Source organism: Prionailurus viverrinus, chromosome A2 (assembly GCF_022837055.1).
Source record: "Prionailurus viverrinus isolate Anna chromosome A2, UM_Priviv_1.0, whole genome shotgun sequence".
NCBI lineage: Eukaryota > Metazoa > Chordata > Mammalia > Carnivora > Felidae > Prionailurus > Prionailurus viverrinus.
Genome location: NC_062562.1, coordinates 5,818,370 through 5,842,519, shown reverse-complemented (window position 1 = coordinate 5,842,519; position 24,150 = coordinate 5,818,370). Strand labels below are relative to the sequence as shown.

Below are 24,150 nucleotides of genomic sequence, written 5' to 3'. Positions count from 1 at the left end.
TTTTTAATTTTTTTTTCAACGTTTATTTATTTTGGGGACAGAGAGAGACAGAGCATGAACAGGGGAGGGGCAGAGAGAGAGGGAGACACAGAATCTGAAACAGGCTCCAGGCTCTGCCCAGAGCCCGACACGAGGCTCAAACTCACGGACCGCGAAATCATGACCTGAGCCGAAGTCGGCCGCTTAACCGACAGCCACCCAGGCACCCCGTCAATGATTTTATTCTAGAATTATTTACTTGGAGGCATCTTAACAGGACTTTTCAGTCCTCTTTTCTACTTGTTAAGTACCTCTACTTGACAAAGAATTGATAGAATATAAGAACTTGAGACAGGATGGTGTGTGTGTGTGTGTGTGTGTGTGTGTGTGTGTGTGTGTGTAAGTGTTGAGGGAAATGCAAAGCAAGAAAGGGAGAGGAAAAGAGATGGGAGACAGGGATGCAGGAGAAACTGATAGATGTATTTAAGAAAGTTTCTCTTAAGTTTTGTTTTCTTGTCACCTCCATCTTTTCTATCAAACCCCTCAGGAACGTGAAATCAGGAAACTTCTCAGCTACTACAGAATTCTTCCTCCTGGGACTGTCAGAGGATCCACAACTGCAGCCCCTGCTATTCTGTCTGTTCCTGTCTATGTACCTGGTCTCTGTGTTCGGGAACCTACTCATCATCCTGGCCATTGTGTGTGACTCCCACCTCCACACCCCCATGTACTTCTTCCTCTCCAACCTGTCTTTTGTTGACATCTGTCTCACCTCCACTACCATCCCAAAGATGCTTGTGAACATCCAGACACAGAGCAAATCCATCAGTTACCCAGGCTGCCTCACCCAAATCTGCTTCGTCCTGACTTTTGCTGGATTAGAAAATGGAATTCTGGTAATGATGGCCTTTGATCGATTTGTGGCCATCTGTCACCCATTGAGGTACAAGGCCATCATGAACCCCAAGCTCTGTAGGCTGTTGGTTCTGCTGTCTTTCCTCATTAGTGTTCTGGATGCCCTTCTCCACACTTTGATGGCACTGAGGCTGTCCTTCTGCACAGACCTGGAAATTCCCCACTTTTTCTGTGAATTAGCTCATGTCCTCAAGCTTGCCTGTTCTGATATCTTCATCAATAACATCCTTGTGTACTTAGTGACCAGCCTGTTGGGTGTTGTACCTCTCTCTGGGATAATTATCTCTTACACTCAAATTGTCTCCTCTGTTCTGAAAATCCCATCAGCTGGTGGAAAGTATAAGGCATTTTCCATCTGTGGGTCACACTTAATAGTTGTTTCCTTGTTCTATGGGACAGGTTTTGGGGTATACCTGAGTTCTGCAGCTACTCACTCCTCCCGGAAGAGTGCAATAGTATCAGTGATGTATACCGTGGTCACCCCCATGATGAACCCTTTTATCTATAGTCTGAGGAACAAGGACATGATGGGGGCTTTGAGGAAGCTCATCTCTAGAATATCAGCCTCCCATTAATGTGTCAGCTGCTTTGGGCTTACACACACTGCTGCAATTTGACAAAGAGAAATAACGTGCGATCCAGAAAGCCTGACCAACATTGAATATATGAAACCAGAGGCCAAGTGGTGAGGGTAAGAATTTTGGAATCAGACCAGCTGGGTTTGAATCCTACCTCTGCTGAAACAGCCATGTGACCTTTGACAATTTATTTTAACTCTTTAAACTCGGTTTCCTCGTCCATAAAATTGGCATGATTATATTAGTTTATATTTGGAGGGGGTGTGAGATACTTCAACTCAATCAGTGAGGATGCATGCCTTCAACTATAATAAAGCAAAATTCTCAACTCCAATAGGGTCAGATGATAAAAACAATTATCTTTCCTTACAAAAACTTCAGGGATGGGGCGCCTGGGTGGCTCAGTCTGTTAGGTGTCTGACTTCGGCTCAGGCCATGATCTCCCTGCTTGTGAGTTTGAGCCCCGTTGAGTTCGAGTCCCGGGTCGGGCTCTGTGCTAACAGCTCAGTGCTTAAAGCCTGCTTCAGATTCTGTCTCCGTTTGTCTGCCCCTGCCCTGCTTGCTCTCTCTCTCTCTCTCTCTCTCCTCAAATATAAAAATAAATAAATAGATAAAACTTCAGGAATATTGGAGGTCCAGACGGAGAACCACAGGGCTGCATTTCACTCTGTCATGGGTTGGCTTTTGCCTACAGTCGTCTTCCTGGTGGTCCCTGATGCCTGCAACAGTGCAGAGACCTTTCAGACCCAGAAACGAAAACCAACAGCCTCTCCTTGGGTTTCTTTTCAACACAAACATAATCATTCCAAGGAGACATCCAGAAGGCATTGTTTTTATCATGAGCCCACATTGAGATAAGTGTCCTGTATTGGTTTCCTATTGCCATTGTAACACCTTACCACAAGCTTGGCAGCTTAAAACAACACGAATGAATTCTGTTGCTGTCTGAAACCAGCTACATGAGCTAAAGTCAAAGTGTTAGTTTCCTTTTGAAAGCTGTTTTGAGAAAAAGCTATCATTTAATTGGTACAGAATTTCTGCTTGGGATGATAAAAATGTTCAGGAGAAAGATAGTGGTAATAGTCATACAACATTGTGAATATTCTTTTTTTTTTATTATTTTTTTATTTAAAAAAAAATTTTTTTTTCAACGTTTATTTATTTTTGGGACAGAGAGAGACAGAGCATGAACGGGGGAGGGGCAGAGAGAGAGGGAGACACAGAATTGGAAGCAGGCTCCAGGCTCTGAGCCATCAGCCCAGAGCCTGACGCGGGGCTCGAACTCCCGGACCGCGAGTTCGTGACCTGGCTGAAGTCGGACGCTTAACCGACTGCGCCACCCAGGCGCCCCTGTGAATATTCTTAATGCCATGGAATTGCACACTTAAAATGGCTGAAATAGTAAATTTTATGCTATACATATTATACTACTACTCCTCCCCCCCCAAAAATTCATTCCAATGTACCAAAGCGTTAAACACAAGAATCAGAGGGATTAAATATTTCAGAAGATGATATAAGAAAATATTTTTATTACCACAGAGAAATTAAGCATTTCTTAAAAAAAATGAGCACAATCCAAAAGGTAAAGACTAAGAAATTCAAGCACTTTGGGGCACCTGGGAGGCTCAGTTGGTTAAGCATCCGACTTCAGCTCAGGTCATGATCTCACGGTTCGTGGATTCGAGCCCCGCGTCGGGCTCTGTGCTGACAGCTCAGAGCCCGAAGCCTGCTTCAGATTCTGTGTCTCCCTCTCTCTCTGCCTCTCCCCAACTCACGCTCTGTCTCTGTCTCTCAAAACTAAACAAATGTTAAAAAAAAATGTTTAAAAAGAAATTCAAGCACTTTACAAATGAGCCACTAAAACAAGGGACTCATTAAATAAAAATTCAGAAATGTTCTTTCAATATCACAAGAATAAAAAAGCAGGGAAAATAAACTTCCCCGAAATATTTCCTGATGAGATCTTGCTCACCCTGCCAATATCAATATGATTTTAATAGCACAGACACACCTATTAATATATTCCAGCACAATAAAAAATCAATCCTTTTCTTCCCTCCCCTGGTAACCACATTCTACTTTCTGTCTTTATGAATTTGCCTATTCAAGGTACCTTAAACTAAAATTATACAATATTTGTCCTTTTTTATCTGGCTCACTTCACTAATGTTTGCAGGGTTCATCCATATTGTAGGACCTGTCAGGATTTCACTCCTTCTTATGGCTGAATTATGTATATATGGTTCACACCTACAATTCTCAGGCTTCCTGATATCATTGATTACATACAGATGCCATTGGTTCCATCTTAAAAATTTTTTTAATATTTTTTCATTTTTGAGAGACAGAGACAGATTGTGAGCAGGGGAGGGACAGGGAGAGAGGGAGACAGAGAATCTGAAACAGGCTCCAGACTCCAAGCTGTCAGCAGAGAGCCCCACGCGGGGCTTGAATTCACAAACTGTGAGATCATGACCTGAGCCAAAGTGGACCCTTAACCAACTGAGCCACCCAGGTGCCCCCATTGGTTCTATCTTTAAAAAAAGGAACACTGGAACTCAGCCAAGGAGGGCATGTCCACATTTGCAAGCTCTGTGATATAGATGTGAGCAGAAACAGGTAGAGAAATGAGTGGTGAACACCTAGAGTCATAAGATCAACCATCTGGAATTCCTCATTTCTATTGTTTTAGTCTTAAGAGAATTTGCACTGCCTTGGGATCAGAATGACAATATAATTGTTTGGCTAATGAAGAGCTTTGGGTATTGATCCTCCAGAGGCACAGAGACTATAACTTGTTACATCCTCACTCAACAGCCCTGCCCCAGTAAAGACACAGCATACCTGTGTCTCATCCCAGCAATGATCCCTTTTGCCCAGGGGCCTGGTGCTTCAATTGGTCCCTTTCCTCTTCCTATGGATAGAGCTCTGGTCTCTATCATTCAACAGCTAGCAGAGTCGACCTGCATTATTCCACAGTGATGTCACCTAGGTAAACCGATGTCCCATAGTGTTTGGAAATGAGGGCATGTATTTTACTACGTTTATCCAGCAGAAACTTTGAGAAGAGTACATACATAAAAGGATTAAAATCAAGATATCTGTTTGCCTCCTTCCTGTCTTCTATCTTGTTGACATGTTCCCTTGTATCTTTCCTCCAATCCCCAAATAGTTATCATTCTGCCAGTCCCCTATTCTCTCTCTATAAGGAAATACTATTTTCCTTCTCAGTAAGAACATGCTCATTTGCAAATACGGTGATTGTTACCAAGAGGTAGCTTGGGCATTTTCCCTCTTTTAATTCCTTATCTCTTTGCCAGGCTGTGAGGTCTCTGTGGAAGGAGCTGGAGATCCAGATAGACTTATCAGTCTGATTACCTGTTTCTTGTAATAAAGCTATCAAATGGTTTTGTATTTTATTTTACTTTTATTTATTTTTTTAACATTTATTCATTTTTGAGAGACAGAGAAAGAGCATGAGTGGGGAAGGGTCAGAGAGAGAAGGAGACACAGAATCCAAAGCAGGCTTCAGGCTCTGAGTTGTCAGCACAGAGCCCAACGTGGAGCTTGAACTCATGAATTGTGAGATCACGACCTGAGCCAAAGTCAGATGCTTAACCGACTGAGCCACCCAGATGCCCCCAAATGTTTCAAATGATCAAAACAGAATGAGTAGTGTAATTTTAAAAATGACAACTCCTCAACTCTTTCCAGAATTAACAAATGTTGACTCGTTGCTTTACTAACTTTAAATCTTTCTTCAAAATAACAAAATAATATGCATAAAGAGGGTATCTCTCCATTTAAGTCTTTCCTTTCGCAACATGGTGCTTGCATTTGGTGATACTCCTGCTTGCCCAGGAATCAACATTTCATTGCCTTGTTACCACATCATTTCCATCAGATTCATCAACAATATGGAACTCAGAAATGAAACAAGCATTCTAGAATTTCTTCTCATGGAAGTGACAGAGAATCCAGAACTGCAGTCCCTCATCTTCAGCCTGTTCCTGTCCATGTATCTGGTCACTATCTTGGGAAATCTGCTCATCATCTTGGCTGTTAACTTGGACTCCCACCTCCACACCCCCATGTACTTCTTCCTCTCCAACCTGTGTTTTGTTGACATCTGTCTCACCTCCACTACCATCCCAAAGATGCTTGTGAACATCCAGACACAGAGCAAATCCATCAGTTACCCAGGCTGCCTCACCCAAATCTGCTTTGTTTTGGTTTTTGCAAGTTTGGACGGTTGTATTCTTTCAGCAATGGCCTATGACCGCTATGTGGCCATTTGTCATCCACTGAGGTACAATGTCATTATGAACTCCCATCTCTGTGGCCTTTTGATTCTTATTTCCCTGTTTATTAGCATCGTGGATGCCCTGGCGCACAGTCTGGGGGTGTTGCAACTGACCTTCTGTGCAGACCTCAAAATCCCTCTCTTCTTCTGTGAAGTTGTTCAGGTCATCAAGCTCGCCTGTTCTGACACCCTCATCAATAACATCCTGATATATTTTGCAACTAGTATATTTGGGGGTATCCTTCTGTGTGGAATCATTTTCTCTTATACTCAGTGTCCTCTGTTTTGAGGATGCCACCAGCAGGTGGAAAGTATAAAGTACGTGTGGGTCTCACCTCTCAGTTGTCTTTGTTCTATGAGACAGGTTTTGGAGTCTACATTAGTTCTGCCCTTGCTGACTCTTCCAGAAATGCTGCAATGCTTTCAATGATGTACACTGTTGTCCCTCAAATGATGAACCCTTTCATCTACAACCTGAGGAACAGGGCATGAAGGGAGACTTGAGGAAACTGATAAGTAGAACTTCTCTTCTGTGACTGTGTTGTCTGCGTGGACTGGGGTTTCTAGAATGAGTCAAGGTGACAGAAATATTGGGTGAGCCAGAATGCCTGATTCTTGCATCCCCAAGTTCTTCTAAAATGACTATAGAACACGATGGGTAGTTTCATCTTAACTTTGGGTTGAAACTTTATTTGTTCTTTGTACAATTCTGTGATGTTTCAAGAATGAGTTCCATTGTCAAACTCAGTTTCTTTGGTCAGGTCCATAAAGCTGAACCCAAGGTAGGGCATTTAGTGATTTTGTTTGAACACTCGAAGAAAAGAAGTTGGATGGATCATGGAGAGGATCCAAATAAGTCTGTTGTCATAGAGACAAAATTCTGCCAATTCCATAGATTATTATGCTTTTTGAACTGCACCTCGAAAGTAAGCCTGCTGTGAAACACAGGAGGAGCTGATCTTTTATACCTAATTTGGCAATTGCCTGAGTGATCACTGGTAAACTGTATCTGTGCAAAGACACTATCAGCATCTGTTACTACACTCAGTTTCATCATCTGTAAAATTGCCATAATCTGATTATCTCAGTGGCTTGAGATGATAGTGAAATGATTTATCTTAATTAGTAAACAAAACAAAACCCTTTGTTCCTGCTAAAAGAAAGTAACTGTGCCTCTAAAAGACACAAGCAATAAAGAATGTTATATATGTATTTTTAAGTTTTTATTTTAATTCCAGTTAGTTAACATACAGGGTTATATTAGTTTCAGGCGTACAATATAGTGATTCAACACTTCCATACATTACCTGGTGCTCATCATGAGAAGTGTCCTCTTAACCCCATCACTCATTTCGCCTATCTCGCCCCCCCACCTCCCCTCTGGTAATCATCAGTTTGTTCTCTATAGTTAATCTATTTCTTAGTTTGCCTCTCTCTCTTTTTTTCCCTTTGCTTGTTTGTTTTGTTTCTTCAATTTCACATATGAGTGAAATCATATTTATCTTTCTCTGACTGAGTTATGTCACTTAGCATAATATTCAAGTGCTCTGAATGGCAAGATTTCATTCCTCTGAAGCAGGCTCCAGGCTCCAGGCTCTGAGCTGTAAGCACAGAGCCTAATGTGGAGCTCAAACCCATGAACTGCAAGATCATGACCTGAGCCAAAGTCGAAATTGTGAATCTGGCCATTCATGGAGCCCTTGAATATATGATATGATATGCTATAAAAAATATAATATAATAATATATATAATATACCATGCCTTTATCCATTAGTCTATCAATGGACACTTAGGCTGTTTCCATAATTTGGCTATTGCAAATAATGCTGCAATAAACATCAGGGTGCATGCGTGTATCTCTTTAAATTAGTGCTTTTGTATTTTTTCGGTACATGTCCCGTAGCACAATTACTGGATCATGGGGTAGTTCTATTCTTAACTTTTTGAGGAATCTTCATACTGTTATCCACAGTGGCTGTACCAGTTTGCATTCCCACCAACAGTGCATGACGGTTTCTTTTTCTCCACATCCATGTCAATACCTATGGTTTCTTGTGTTATTGATTTTAGCCAAGGAATGTTATATTACTTTTTTTAATGTTTATTTATTTTTGAGAGAGAGAGAGGCTGAGCATAAGTGGGGGAGGGGCAGAGAGAGGGAGACACAGAATCCGAAGCAGGCTCTAGGCTCTGAGCTGTCAGCACAGGGCCCAACGCGGGGCTTGAACCCACAAACCGTGAGATCATGACCTGAGCCGAAGTTGGACACTTAGCTGACTGAGCCATCCAGGTGCCCCTGGAATGTTATATATTCTTAAAAAATTTTTTTTAATGTTTATTTATTTTTGAGAGAGATAGAGACAGAATGCGAGTGGGTTAAGAGCAGAGAGAGGGAGACACAGAATCCAAAGCAGGCTCCAGGCTCTGAGCTGTCAGCACAGAGCCCAATGCAGGGCTTCAACTCACAAGCTGTGAGATCATGACCTGAGCCGAAGTCGGACGCTCAACTGACTGAGCCACCCAGGCGCCCCAGAAATGTTATATATTCTTGATAACTACTTAAGAGGAAGGGAATATAGAGGAAAAATTATTCTTTTTTCCATGTGGTGATTGTGTCTAGGGCTTGTTTCCATCACGGGCACTGATGGCTGCAACAGATACAGGCATCTTATCCAGATATGATGCCCGAAGACAGACGTCTGTCGAACTCTGGCTCTATTGTTACTTGACATTGCCTGGAATCATCCTGAATATATCCCCTTTAATCTATTCCCTGAGAATAGGATTGTATGCCATCCACTTAATGTAACCTTGGTGTGGCAAAAATAATTACTGATTGTATGAAATGTAACTCCTGCTGATGAGTCTACCCTCAAAAGCATTGTAAACACTTAGGACAACGCATGACATGTAGCAAGTACTCCACAAGATTTAACTGTTATCATTGTGTTCATATTTTACATGGGTTAATATAGCCTATATATTCTTAAGTCTTGTCTTCTCACATATTTTTGCCGCTGGCTTCAGCAATTTGCTTCATTTTGTTATAGTTATTTTTTTTTAATGTTTTTTAAATTTATTTTTGAGACAGAGAGAGACAGAGCATAAGCAGGGGAGGGGCAGAGAGAGAGGGAGACACAGAACCCAAAGCAGGCTCTAGGCTCTGAGCTGTCAGCGTAGAGCCTGACGTGGGGCTTGAACTCACGGACTGTGAGATCATGACCTGAGCTGAAGTCGGATGCTCAACCAACTGAGCCACCCAGGCGCCCCTATAGTTATTGTTTTTTAATGTTTATTTATTTTTGAGAGAGAGAGAGAGAGAATGAATCTGAAGCAGGCTCCAGACCCTGAGCTGTAGCACAGAGCCTGATGTGGGGTTCGAACCCACGAACCATGAGATCATGACCTGAGCCAAAGTCGGACACTTAACCGACCGAGCCACTCAGGCACCCCTCTTTAGTTTCTTTCATAAGTGTTCTATAGTTTCAGAGTACAGATCTTTTACCTCTTTGGTTAGCATCATTCCTAGGTATCTTACTGTTTTTGGTTTTAAATGTATTATTTATATCAATATATATGAACTATACTTTCACAACTAAAATTGGTATCAGACTTACTGATGTCATTCTTTGGATAGAGATCCCTTCATTAATAGCTAAAAAAAAAAAAAGCAGACTGCATTTCAATTAGTGAAGGATGGTGTACCTATATTTGCAAAGGATTGAAATGGAGATGAACAGACCCAGATGGACACGGTGTACACCTGGTCTTATGGGGTCAAGAAAGCACCATCTATAATTCCACCGTTCTAGAGTCTTGGTCTTTAAGGATTTACACTGCCCTGGGATCTCTGTGACAATAAAATTTCTTGGTTAATGAGGAGCTTTGGAAATTAAACCTCCAGGGATACAGAGACTGCAATCTGCCTGTGCCCATCTCGTTCAACAATTCCTCCCGTGAAAAGTAGTAGCATAGCTGAGTCTCCTCCCATAGATGATCTGTCTTGTTAGGAGCTTGGGTCTCACTCAATGCCTCTGCCCTTCCTGAGGGCAGATCTTCCATACGGTACATCAGAGATGGCAGTCATCCTTCCACTATGATGCCAACCAGGTAACCTAACACCCCTTACTCAATGTTTGGAAATGAGGGCAGGTGTCTGACTACAGGTTCATCCGGGGGAAGCTGTGAAGAGAGCACACACACCACATGATTGAAACCAACTCACCCAGGGTCCTCCCGTTTGTCCGTTGTCTTCTTCACGTGTTTCCTCATGCTTTTTATTAATGCTCCATTTACTAATATCATATTCACTCTCGAGTGTGGCCAGGACCATTTCTTCCTGAATAGAAATCTGCCTTTCAAAAAACATGATGACTGCTATAAAATTTTCTGACATTTACTTGCAGTTTAGAAGTGGTAAGAGGGCACGAAGTTTGGAAAAGTTCACCTTGACATATGTATGTATTATCTCAGTTGCCTGCCTATGACATCTCTGGGGATCCAGACAGACTCTTAAGCTGCCTCACCAGTTTGTTTCTTTTTATAAAATCACCAAATGTTTTAAGAAACAGAACATCATAAACAATGTAGTTGTAAAAAATGACTACCTAGTCATCCTTTCCAGACTTAACAATTATTGATGCTCTACTATATCAGCTTCAGTCTTTTTCATTTTTAAAGAAACAGAATAATACACATACAGAAGGCACCCGTATCTTATTCCTCTCTATTAGTCTCCATCCCATCCCAAGATGGTTTTTGCCTCCAGTGATGCTCCTCCTGCCAATCTCGGAAACACACATTTGATTAAATCTATCTTTTCCATCAGATTAATCACCAATATGGAACCTAGAAATGACACACATGTTTCAGATTTCCTTCTCATGAAAGTGACAGAGGATCCAGAACTGCAGTCCCTCCTATTCAGCCTGTTCCTGTCCATGTACCTGGTCACCATCCTGGGAAACCTGCTCATCATCCTGGCTGTCACCTCGGACTCCCACCTCCACACCCCCATGTACTTCTTCCTCTCCAACCTGTCCTTTACTGACATCTGCTTAAGCACAACCACGATCCCAAAGATGCTGGTGAACATCCAGGCCCAGAGTCAGAGCATCACTTATGCAGGCTGCCTCACCCAGATCTACTTTGTTCTAGTTTTTGCAAGTTTAGAAAGTAGTCTCCTTGCAGTAATGGCCTATGACCGCTATGTGGCCATTTGTCATCCACTAAGGTACACAGTCATCATGAAGCCCTGCCTCTGTAGTCTGCTGATTCTACTCCCCCTGTTCATTATCATCGTGGATGCCCTGGTGCACAGTCTGATGGTGTTGCAGCTGACCTTCTGCACAGACGTCGAAATCCCTCTCTTCTTCTGTGAGGTTGTTCAGGTGATCAAGCTTGCCTGTTCTGACACCCTCATCAATAACATCCTGATATATTTTGCAACTAGCCTATTCGGTGGTATTCCTTTATGTGGAATCATTTTCTCTTACACTCAGATAGTGTCCTCTGTTTTGAGGATGCCATCCGTGGGCAGAAAGTATAAAGCGTTTTCTACGTGTGGGTCTCACCTGTCAGTTGTGTCTTTGTTCTATGGGACAGGTTTGGGGGTGTACATTAGTTCTGCTTTTACTAACTCTTCCAGAAACACTGCGGTGCTTTCAATGATGTACACTGTTGTCCCTCAAATGATGAACCCTTTCATCTACAGCCTGAGGAACAGGGACATGAAGGGAGCCTTGAGGAAACTGATAAGTAGAACTTCTCTTCTGTGACTGTGTTATCTGTGTGGACTGGCGTTTCTAGAATGAATCAAAGTGACAGAAATATTGGGTGATTCTGAATGTCTGATTCTTGCATCACCAACTTCTTCTAAATTGACTAGGTAACATCATGGGCAACTTGATTGTAATTTTGGGTTGAAATTTGATTTGTTCTTTGTATAGCTCTGTTGTATTTCAAAAATAAGTTTTCATTCCTAAGCTTGGTGTTTTTGGTAGGTTCCTCACAAGCTGTCCCAAGGCAAGGGTTATACTGAAATGTTAAAAGAGAAGTGGGAGAAGTTGGATAGGTCAGGAAAAGGATCAAGCAAGCTTGTGTTTGATAGCAGAGATTTGATTCTGCCTAATCTCATGGTTAGGGCCATGTGGATTATACTCCAGAGACAAACCAATTGTGAGACATGGGAGGAGCTGTTCTTTCATACTCCAGTAATTCCTGATACCTGTCACTGGTAAACTGTGTCAGTGCAGGGTAACATCAACATTCACTATGCTCAGTTTTATTGTCTACAAAACTGTTATTATGTGATTATCTCAGTGGTTCGAGATTTTAGTTACACCTTTGATCCTGATCAATGAGGAAGCCATCGTTTCTACTAAGACAAAGTAATGCTGATTGTAAAATGCCAAAATAATAAAGATATTTGTATTTCCCTGATGATGAGTGATATTAAGAAATTTTTCATATGTCTGTTAGCCATCTGGATTACTTCTTTGGAAAAATGTATATTCATGTCTTCTGCACATTAAAAAAATTTTAAAATTTATTTAAATTCAAGTTAACATACAGCATAGTATTGGTTTTAGGAGTAGAACCTAGTGATTCATCACTTACATGTGTCACCCAGGACTCATCCTAACAGGTGCCCTCCTTAATGCCCATCACCCATTTAGCCCATCCTCCCACCCAGCTCCCCTTCAGCAACCTTCAGTTTGTTCTCTGTATTTAACTTCTCTTATGGTTTGTCTCCCTCTCTGTTTTTATCTTAGTTTTCTTTCCTTTCTCCTATGTTCATCTGTTATGTTTCTTAAATTCCACATACAAGTGAAATCATGATATTTGTCTTTCTCTAACTTATTTCACCTAGCATATTTTTAAATTGGATTATTTTGGGGGGGGTGGAGTTTTAGAAATTCTTTACATATTTTGCATACTATCTCTTTATCAGATATGTCCTTTGTAAATATCTTCCCCCATTCCATAGGTTCCCCTTTAGTTTAATTGATTGTTTCCTTCACTGTGCAGAAGCTTTTTATTTTGACAAAGTCCCAATAGTTTATTTTTGCTTCTGTTTCCCTTTTCCAAGGAGACATATCTAGAAAGAAGTTGCTACAGCCAGTGTCAAAGAGGTTGCTGCCTGTGTTTTCCTCTAGAATTTTTATGGTTTCAGGTCTCATATTCAGGTCTTTAATAATTTTGAATTTATTTTTTTTTATGGTATAAGGAAGTGGTCTAGTTTCATTTTTTTGCACGTTGCCATCCAGTTTTCCCAACACCATTTGTTTTTTCCATTGGATATTCTTTCCTGCTTTGTGAAAGATTAATTCACCATATTGTTGTGGATTCATTTCTGGGTTTTCTATTCTTTTCCATTGATCTTTGTATCTGTTTTTGTGCTAGTACTGTACTGTTTTGATTACTACAGCTTTGTAATGTAACTTGAAGTTTGGAAATGTGATGCCACTGGTGTTGCTTTTCTTTCTTGTTTTTCATTTTACAATCAAAAAGAATGAAATCTTGCCATTTGCAACTACATGGGTGGTACTGGAGGGTATTATGGTAAGCAAAATTAGTCAGAGAAAGACAAAAATCATATGACTTCACTCATATGAGGACTTTAAGAGACAAAACAGGTGAACATAAGGGAAGGGAAACAAAAATAATATAAAAATGGAGGGGGACAAAACAGAAGAGACTCATAAATATGGCGAACAAACAGGGTTGCTGGAGGGGTTGTGGGAGGGGGGATGGGCTAAATGGGTAAGGGGCACTAAGGAATCTACTGCTGAAATCATTGTTTCACTCTATGCTAACTAATTTGGATGTAAATTTTAAAAAATAAAAAATAAAATAAAATAAATTTTAATTAAATCCAAGTTAGTTAAAATATAGTGTCATATTGCTTTCAGTCGTAGAGTTTAGTGATTCATCACTCACATATAACATTCAGTGCTCATCCCAACAAGTGTCCTCCTTAATGCCAATCACCCATCTAATCCATTGCCCTACCCACCACTCCTACAGTAACCTTCAGTTTGTTCTCTGTATTTAAGAGTCTCTTATGATTTGCCTCCCTGTCTGTTTTTAACTTATTTTCAGAATTCCTTTGGCTATATGGGATCTTTTATGGTTCCATACAAATTTTAGGATTGTTTGTTCTACTTCTGTGAAAAAATGCTGTTGATATATTGATAAGGATTGCATTAAATGAATAGATTGCTTTGGGTAGTATAGACATTTTAACAATATTTGTTCTAATCCACGAGCATGGAATGTGTTTCCATTTCTTGGTGTCTTCAATTTCTTTCATCAGTATATTATAGTTATAAAAGTCTAGGTCTTTCACCATTTTGGCTAGGTTTATTCCTAGGTATCTTGTTGTTTTTAGTGCAAAACAAAATTGTAAATAGGATCAATTCCTTATTTTCTTTTTATGCTGCTTCATTATTGCTTCATATAAATGCAACTGATTTCTGTACATTGTTTTTGTGTGCTTTACTGAATTTGTTTATAAGTTCTAGCACTTTTTTGTTGGAGTCTTTTGGGTTTTTTATTTAGAGTATCATGTCATCTGCAGATAGTGAAAGTTATTTCCTCCTTGCTGACTTGGATACCTTTTATTTCTTTTTGTTTCTGATTGCTGTGGTTAGGATTTCCATCACACACAAAAATAAACTCAAACTGGATTGAAGAACTAAGTGTGAGACCTAAACCCATAAAAGTCCTGGAGGAAAACACAGGCGGTAACGTCTTTGACAATGGCTGTAGCAACTTCTTTCTAGGTATGTCTCCTGAGGCATGGGAGACAAAAGCACAAACAAACTATTGAGACTTCATCAAAATAAAAAAGGTTCTTCATAGCAGAGAAAACAACAGAACTAAAAGGCATCCTATGGAATGGGAGAAGAGATTTGCAAATGACACATCTGATAAAAGGTTAGTATCCAAAATATATAAAGAACTTACAAAACTCAACACCCAAGAACTAAATAATCCAAATAAAAATAAGCGGAAGACATGAATAGACATTTTTCCAAAGAAGACATCCAGATGGCCAACAGACACATGAAAAGGTGCTCAATATCACTGACCTTCAGGGAAATACAAGTCAAAACAACGAGATATCACCTCACACCTGTCACAATAGCTAAAATCAGCAGCACAAGAAACAGGTGTTGGTGAGGATGTGGCGAAAGAGGAACCCTCTTGCACTGTTGGTGGGAATGAAAACTTTTGCAGCTACTGTGGAGAACAGTGTGGAGGTTCTCAAAAAGTTAAAAATAGAACTACCATATAATTCAGCAATTGTACTACTAACAAAAAATACAAAAAATACTAAACCAAAGGGATTCATGCACCCCAGTGTTTATAGCAGCATTATCTACAATAGCCAAATTATGGAAACAGCCCAAGCGTGCATTGACTGATGAGTGGATAAAGAATACAATGAAATATTACTCAGTCATAAAAAGGAATGAAGCATTGCCATTTGCAACAATAGGGATGGAGCTAGAGAACATTATATTAAGGGAAATAAGTCAGTCAGAGAAAAATACCATATAATTTCACTCATGTGGTTTAAGAAATAAAACAAATGATGGGGCACCTGGGTGGCTCAGTCAGTTGAGTGTCTGACTTCAGCTCAGGTCATGATCTCGCAGTCCGTGAGTTCGAGCCCCACATCAGGCTCTGTGCTGTCAGTTTGGACTCTGGAGCCTGCTTCGGGTTCTGTGTCTCCCTCTCTCTCTGACCCTCCCCCCACTTGTGCTCTGTCTCTCTCTCAAAAATAAAAACATTAAAAAAAATAATAAAACAGATGAGCAAAGGGAAAAAGGAGAGAGGCCAAACGAAAAACAAACTCATTTATTCTGTTTTACTTTTCTTCTTTTAAAAATTTAAATCCCAGTTAGTTAACATATAGTGTAATAATGATTTCAGGAATAGAATTTAATGATTCGTCACTTACATATAACACCCAGTGCTCATCCCAGCAAGTGCCCTCCTTAATGCCCATTGCCCATTTACAAAGAACAAACCTTCAATTTGTTCTCTGTATTTTAGAGTCTTTTATGGTTTGTCTCCCTGTTTTTATCTTATTTTTGCTTCCCTTCCCCTTTGTTCATCTGTTTTGAAGAAACAGACTCTTAAGTATAGAGAAGAAACTGGTAGTTACCAGAGAGGTGGTGGGTGGGTGGGGCTGGGTTAAATAGGTGATGAGGACCATGATGAGCACCAGGTGATACATGGAATTATTGAATCACTGTATTGTGAACCTGAATCTAATATAGTACTATATGTTAACTAACTGAAATTTAAATAAAAACTAAAAAAAAAAAATGGGAAAAAAAGAGTCTCTTCAACAAATGGTCTTGGGAAAACTGGGCAGCCACATGCAAAAGAATTAAACTGGACCACTTTGTACACCATACACAACTTTCATGATTTTTAAGTATGCAATTTAATGGCAAAATTACATTCACAATATTGGGCAACCATTGCGTCTATTTTCACAGCTTTTCAGAATCAAACAGAAAATCTGTAGCCATTTAGCAATAACTCATTCTAATGTCACACAACCAGCCCTTGACAACCTCTAGTCTACTTTCTGTCTCTTATGATTTCTCCTACTCTAGATATTTCATATAAGACACATCATAAAATACATGTACTTTTGCATCTGGCTTATTTCACTTAGCATGATGTGTTCAAGGTTTGTCCGTGTTTTAGCGTGTTTCAGAACTGCATTCCTTTTTTTTGTTGCTCTATTTGTTTTATTTTTTTAAAATTTATATTCAAGTTAACATACTTGGGGAGTAGATAAAGAAGATGTGGTATATATACACAATGGAATACTACTCAATGATGAAAAAGAATGAAATCTTGCCATTTGAAACAACATGGTTGGAACTAGAGGGTACTCTGCTAAGTGAAATAAGTCAGTCAGAGAAAGACGTATATCATATGATTTCACTCATATATGGAGTTTGAGAAACACAACAGATAAACATATGAAAAGGGAAGGAAAAATAAGATAAAAACACAGAGGGAGAAAAACCGTAAGAGACTCTTAAATACAGAGAACAAACTGAGGGTTTCTGGAGAAGAGTTGGGTGGGGGGATGGGTTAAATGGGTGATGGGCAGTAAGGAGGGCACTTGTTGGGATGAGCACTGGGTGTCTTATGTACGAGATGAATCACTGGGTTTTACTCCTGAAGCCATCATAACACTGTATGTTAAATAACTTGAATTTAAATCTAAAAATCTTATTTAAATATATACATATAATATAGCATAAAATATATAATATTTAAGATATATTAAAATATATATAATAGATATATGAACTTGCACACTGTATTCTTACATCCCAAATAGGTACCAAAATTCTTGATGTCATTGATTAGAGAGCAATGTCTTTGTCCACAACTAAGACAAGAAGACTCTTATCCAATTAGAGAAGGATGGTGTGTCATTTACCAAGCATTTGAAATGGAGATGAGCAGACATAGGTGAGGAAAATTACATGGTGTGCACCTGGACACACAGGGTCAGGGAAGTCCTTCCTTCCAGAGTTTTGGTCCTGAAGGATTTGCACTGCCCTGGGGTCTCAGTGACAATAAAATTGTTTGACTAATGAGGAGCTTTGGAAATTGAATCTCTAGGGATACAGAGACTACACTGTGCATGTGACCACTTACTTATTTCAGCAATCCTTCCTATGAAAAGTAGTGGCATATCTGAACCTCCTCCCCATAGATGATGCATCTTGCTCAGGAGCTTAGGTCTCATTCAGTCCCTCTGCCCTTTCTGAGTACAAATCTCCCAGATGGTGCATTCGAGGGTAATGTCAATCATTATTACACTGTGATACCAGCCAGGTAACCTACATCAGTGTTTGGAAATGAAGGCAGATGTTTTACTACAGGTTCATCCAAGGGAAGCCATGAAGAGAGTACATGTATTAGATGATTAGAACCAACTTATCCAAGGTCCTTCTGCCTATGACATTCTTCATATGTTTCCTTGTACTTTGCACCAATACTCAGGTGTCTCCATTAATTAATGTTGTATCCACTCTCTAGTATGGCCAGGACCATTTCTTCCTAAGTAGAAATCTGCTTTTTAAACAAAACAAAACAAAACAAAACAAAACAAAACAGGATGACTGTTTTTTTTTTAATTTTTTTTTCAACGTTTATTTATTTTTGGGACAGAGAGAGACAGAGCATGAACAGGGGAGGGGCAGAGAGAGAGGGAGACACAGAATCGGAAACAGGCTCCAGGCTCTGAGCCATCAGCCCGGAGCCTGACGCGGGGCTCGAACTCACGGACCGCGAGATCGTGACCTGGCTGAAGTCAGACGCTTAACCGACTGCGCCACCCAGGCGCCCCCAGGATGACTGTTAAACAAGTCTGTGGCATTTACTTACAATTTTGTGGCAGTGAGAGGACAGGAAATTTGGTAAAGTTTACCTATCTTCCTATTCCTGGTTCTCGATGTAATTGTATATTATCTGAGTTGCCTGCCTCCGAGGTCTCTGGGGATCCAGAGAGAATCTTCAGCTGCCTCCCCAGTCTGTTTCTCTTCATAAAATTACCAAATGTTTCAAATAATCAAAATGGTATATTTAGTGCAATAGTTGAATTGGCCTCCTCTTGATCCTTGTGGGAATTAACAATGGATGACACTCTGGTGTATCAGCTTCAGGTTCTGTTAAAGGAACAGAATCACATGCATACAGACGGCACCTTCTTCTTAATCCTCTCTGTTAGTCTCTGTCCCATCCTAAGACAGTGTCTGTCACTGGTGATGCTCCTCCTGCTGGTCTAGAAAACACACATGTGATTGTGTTGTCACTCCACCTTCTCCATCAGATTCATCGACAACATGGGACCCAGCAACAAAACAGCAGTTTCCGAATTCCTTCTTATGCAAGTGACAGAGGATCCAGAACTGAAGCCCTTTCTCTTTATTCTGTTTCTGTCCATATACCTGGTCACCATCCTAGGAAACCTGCTCATCGTCCTGGCCGTCACCTTGGACTCCCACCTCCACACCCCCATGTACTTCTTCCTCTCCAACCTGTCCTTTACTGACATCTGTTTAAGCACAACCACGATCCCAAAGATGCTGGTGAACATCCAGGCCCAGAGTCAGAGCATCACTTATGCAGGCTGCCTCACCCAGATCTACTTTGTTCTAGTTTTTGCTAGTTTGGAAAGTTTTCTTCTTGCGGCAATGGCCTATGACCGCTATGTGGCCATTTGTCACCCACTGAGGTACACAGTCACCATGAACTCCCGCTTCTGTGGCCTGCTGATTCTAGTCTCCTTGTGCATTAGCACTGTGGATGCCCTGATGCACAGTCTGATGGTGTTGCAGCTGACCTTCTGCAGAGACGTCGAAATCCCTCTCTTCTTCTGTGAAGTTGTTCAGGTCATCAAGCTCGCCTGTTCTGACACCCTCGTCAATAACATCCTGATATATTTTGCAACTAGCCTATTCGGTGGTATTCCTGTGTGTGGAATCATTTTCTCTTACACTCAGATAGTGTCCTCTGTTTTGAGGATGCCATCCGTGGGCAGAAAGTATAAAGCGTTTTCTACGTGTGGGTCTCACCTGTCAGTTGTGTCTTTGTTCTATGGGACAGGTTTGGGGGTGTACATTAGTTCTGCTTTTACTAACTCTTCCAGAAACACTGCGGTGCTTTCAATGATGTACACTGTTGTCCCTCAAATGATGAACCCTTTCATCTACAGCCTGAGGAACAGGGATATGAAGGGAGCCTTGAGGAAACTCATGGGTAAGATACCATTGTTTTTTCAGGAGTGTGTTGTTTAATTTCCCTATACTTGTTAGTTGCCATTTTTCCTTCTTACTTATTTCTAGCTTCACACTGTGATGGTCAGAAAAGACACTGTACGATTTCAATATTTTAAATTTATTGAAATTTGCTTTGTGGCCTTGAGATGATCTATCCTGGAGAAGAATGGGTCTTGTACTGTGGTTGGATGGAATGTTTACATATATTGGTTTTGTTTGTTTATACTGTTTTTCAAGTTCTCTCTTGTTGATCTATCCAAGGGCACTAACCTTTGTGGAAAGTGATGTATTGAAGTCTCTAAGTATTATTGTGGAAATGTGTATTTCTTACCTCACATCTGTCATGTTTGCTTCATGTATTTTGAGGCCCTGTTGTTTAGTGTATGTATGTTTATAATTGTTATATCATCTTGATTATAGACCTTTTAATCCCTGTCTCTGTGTATCTATTTATTTTCCATTTTATTTTCTTTGTTAATTTTAATATTTTTGACTTAAAGTCTATTTTTCTTCTCTGATATTAGTTCTTTTTTGGCAACGAATTGGCTGGAGTCTATTTTTCTATTTTTTCATTTAAAACCTATTACTGTTTGTGGATCCATTGTGAGTGTCATAAACAACCTATATTCACATCATGTTTCCTTTTTTTAAAAATTTTTATGTTTATTTCTTTATTTTGAGAGAGAGACAGAAAGAATCAGGGGAGGGCCAGAGAGAGGGGGAGAGAGAGAATCCCAAAGAGGCTCTGTACTGTCAGTTCAGAGCTCGACGTGGGGCTGGAACTCACAAAGCATGAGATCATGACCTGAGCAGAAACCAAGAGTCTAATGCTAACCAACTGAGCTACCCAGATGCCCCATTCACATCTTGTTTCCTTTATCTTTCTTCCAATCTCTACCTTTTGATCGGAGAGTTTAATTACTTACTTTTAACATACTTATTGATAAGGAGATACTTAATTTTTCCTTGAAAAATTTTATTTTATGTCTGATACCTTTTTATGTTCTCTATTTCTTCCATGATTGCCCTCCTTTCTTCCTTGTTGATTTATTGTAGAAATATTTTGGGATCCATCTCGTTGTCTTTTTGGAATATATCCAAATAATTGTCTTTATGGTTATCATGGGCATTACATTTTATATGCTAAATTTATAAAAATATAGTTTGAATTCATGCCAGTTTTATTTCAATAGCATGCAAAACCTCTGCTCAAAACCTCTGCTCTTATATTGCTTGGTCCTTTCTTCTTTGTGTCACAAATTAAATATTTATCCATTGTTGCCAATAGTATAGATTTAAAATGTTTTACATTTTTTTTACAACCAATGGGAAGTAAAAACTGGAATTATTAACCAAAAATACAGTACTGTTTTTTATTTGTCCATGCCTTTATCTTTATCAGAAATCTTTATTTTTTTCATACAGCATTGAATTACTGTGTAGTGTCTTTTCACTTTAACCTGAAAGAATCTGTAGATATTTTCGTAGAGCAGGCTTAGGGGTAATGAACTCTTTCAGCTTCATTATTCTGAAAATGTTTTACTTCTCCCTCATTTTTGGAAGAAAAATTTTGTTAGATATGAAGTTGTTGGTTGACAGTTTTTTTCAGCACTCTAAATATGTCATCCCAATGCCATCTGGCCTCCATGGTTCTGATGATAAATTGGCTGTTCATCTTATTGAGGCTCTATTGTATGTGCAGAGTTGATTTTCTCGTAAGTTCTTGTACGTGATGAGCTCCTTTCAAGATTCTCTTTTTCCCTTTGGTTTTGTCAGTTTGATGATAATGAGTCTTGGTGTTAGTATCTTTGAATGATCCTCCTCGGAGCTCACTGGGTCTCCTAGATTTGTGGGTTCATTTATTTCATCATGTTTGGGAAGTTTTTATTCATTTTATCTTCAAATAGTCTTTTCACTTTCTCTTCTCCTTCTGGGACTCCCATAATGCATATGTTTTTTCACTTGATGATGTCCTATAGGTCCCTTAGGATCTGCTCACTTTTCTTCATTCTTTTTTCTTTTTGCTTTTCAGAGTCAATAGTATAATAATAGCTCCGGCTATCCGAATCTCCTCTTTTTCACAGTTTTATTGAGAAATAATTGACATACATCACTGTATAAGTTTAAGGTATACAGCAGGATGGAGTGCTTTATGTATATTGTGAAATGATTAGCAGAGTAGTTTTAGTTAACATCCATCATCTTATACAGACATAATAAAAAGGAAAGAAAAATATTTTCTCCTTGGGATGATACTTCTAAGGATCTACTCTCTTAACAACTTTCCTATATATCATATAGCAGTGTTAACTATAGTCATCATGTTGTGCATTACATTTTTCACACTTATTTATCTTATAACCAGAAGTTTGTACTTTTTGACTGCCTTGCTCCAATTTTCCTCCACCCCCACCTCTCACCTCTGGTGACCACAAATATGATTTCTTTTTCAATGAGTTTGGTGTTTTGTTTAATTTTTTAGATTCTACATATAAGCAAGATCATACCGTATTTGGCTTTCTCTGTCTGACTTATTTCATTTAGCTTAATACCTTCAAGGTCCATCCATGTGTGTCCATTAATGGATGAATGGATTAAGAAGTTATAAGATACATATCACACACACACACACACACACACACACACACACACACACACACACACTGGAATATTACTCAGCCATAAAAATGAGGAAATCCTATGGGGCGCCTGGGTGGCGCAGTCGGTTAAGCGTCCGACTTCAGCCAGGTCACACGATCTCTCGGTCCGTGGGTTCGAGCCCCGCGTCAGGCTCTGGGCTGATGGCTCAGAGCCTGGAGCCTGTTTCCGATTCTGTGTCTCCCTCTCTCTCTGCCCCTCCCCCGTTCATGCTCTGTCTCTCTCTGTCCCAAAAATAAATAAACGTTGAAAAAAAAATTAAAAAAAAAAATGAGGAAATCCTACTATGCTCTTTAAAAAATTGTTGAAAGTGGCAGTAGTCTTTATAGGGACTTTCCCAGAGTGTATTTGCAAAGATTTTATTTTTTTTAATTAAAAGATTAAAAAAATTTAATGTTTCTTTTTGAGAGAGGAGAGAGAGAGAGAGAAAGAGAGAGAGAGAGTGCACACGCACAAGCGGGGGGGAGGGGCAGAGAAAGAGAGGGAGACACAGAATCTGTAACAGGCTCCAGGCTCTGTGCTATCAGTACAGAGCCTGAGCCTGGTGTGGGGCTTGAACTCAGGAATGGTGAGATCATGACCTGAGCTGAAGTCAGATGCTTAATGGACTGAGCTACCCAGGTGCCCCTAAATATTTTTTTTTAGTTTATTTATTTTTGAGAGAGAGACAGAGACAGACAGAGAGCGAGAGAGCGAGAGTGCGCATGAGTGGGGGAGGGGCTGAGAGAGCGGGAAACAGAATCTGAAACAAGCTCCAGCCTCCAAGCTGTCAACACACTACACTGATGTGGGGCTGGAATTTGTGAACCACGAGATCATGACCTAAGCCAAAGATGGATGCTTAATCGATTGAGCCAACCAGGTGGCCTGCAAAGAGTGTAATTCTTACTGTATGTGGTCATTGAAATCTATATTCCTTCTTTTGTTCAGCTAGTGTTTTGACAGATTTCCTTAAATGCCAGGAGTGATACAAACAAACAGCTCTCTTGGTCTTTGTAGATTGGATCTGTGCTGCAATACTCTTTCAACACTTAACCAGGTTTGCACTGAATGTAGAGATCAATGTGAAAGTTTAGGATCTTCTGGTCTTTCAGAGTATATGTCTTGCCATGACATGCACGTGGCTTTCTAAATTCTTCCATATACTTGGTTGCATTTTTTTTAAAAAATGTTTATTTATTTATTTTTGAGAGAGAGAGAGAGAGAGAGAGAGTGCGAGCAGGGTTGGGGCAGAGAGAGAGGGCCTAAGCAGGCCCTGCACTGTTAGCACAGAGCCTGACACAGGGTTTGAACTCACGAACCATGAGATCATGACCTGAAATCAAGAGTCAGATGCTTATCCAACTGAGCCATCCAGGTGCCCCTACTTTGTTGCTTTTAAACATCTAGTTTCCTAAAGAAAAATTCTCCTGTTTTGCTCTTGGGCTTAGCAGAACTACATTATGTTTTGACTTTAATCTTTTACCATAGGTGTGTACAGGCTGCTAGTTTGTTTGGTGGTGTTTTTTGTGTTTTTGTTTTTGTTTTTGTTTTTTTAAGCTCAAAGAATTTTATTTTATTTTTTAATTTTTTTCAATGTATGAAATTTATTGTCAAATTGGTTTCCATACAACACCCAGTGCTCATCCCAAAAGGTGCCCTCCTCAATATGTTTGGTGGTGTTTTTGAACCATGCCTACTATTTTTCCAGCCTGAGGTCAGTCCTTGTGTCAGTCCTTCAGGTAGCTCCCAGACCAGTTACAACAGACATACCGAATGATTTGAAAAAAGGTCTACTCTGCCTCTTCACAATACCTGGACCCAGGTCTCATACTGAGAACACAGGCTGGGACCTTTTCTGAACTGACTCTTGTCATGCCGGGGAAGGGGAGGGGCAAGGACAG

General features: G+C 40.0%; 3 protein-coding genes and 1 pseudogene across 3 annotated transcripts; all 4 read left to right on the top strand.

The window, feature by feature from the left end:
• The first annotated feature begins 437 nt into the window (after nt 1–437).
• On the top strand, nt 438–1,469 carry LOC125149939 (olfactory receptor 7G3-like). Its single transcript, XM_047829143.1, has one exon. It carries the CDS (start codon nt 438–440, stop codon nt 1,467–1,469), a length of 1,032 nt encoding a protein of 343 aa, XP_047685099.1.
• A 3,908-nt stretch (nt 1,470–5,377) lies between these two features.
• Nucleotides 5,378–6,314, top strand: LOC125150064 (olfactory receptor 7G1-like; annotated as a pseudogene).
• Nucleotides 6,315–10,531: 4,217 nt separating this feature from the next.
• Nucleotides 10,532–11,557, top strand: LOC125149944 (olfactory receptor 7G1-like). The gene has a single exon (XM_047829154.1). It carries the CDS (start codon nt 10,532–10,534, stop codon nt 11,555–11,557), a length of 1,026 nt encoding a protein of 341 aa, XP_047685110.1.
• A 7,043-nt stretch (nt 11,558–18,600) lies between these two features.
• On the top strand, nt 18,601–19,627 carry LOC125150030 (olfactory receptor 7G1-like). The gene has a single exon (XM_047829343.1). The coding sequence runs from the start codon at nt 18,674–18,676 to the stop codon at nt 19,625–19,627; it is 954 nt and encodes a 317-aa protein (XP_047685299.1). The 5' UTR covers nt 18,601–18,673.
• The last annotated feature ends 4,523 nt before the right edge of the window (nt 19,628–24,150 follow it).

Coding starts and splice junctions, on each gene's coding strand:
- LOC125149939 (XM_047829143.1), top strand. CDS start 438: ATGCAGGAGAAACTGATAGATGTATTTAAGAAAGTTTCTCTTAAGTTT.
- LOC125149944 (XM_047829154.1), top strand. CDS start 10,532: ATGGTTTTTGCCTCCAGTGATGCTCCTCCTGCCAATCTCGGAAACACA.
- LOC125150030 (XM_047829343.1), top strand. CDS start 18,674: ATGGGACCCAGCAACAAAACAGCAGTTTCCGAATTCCTTCTTATGCAA.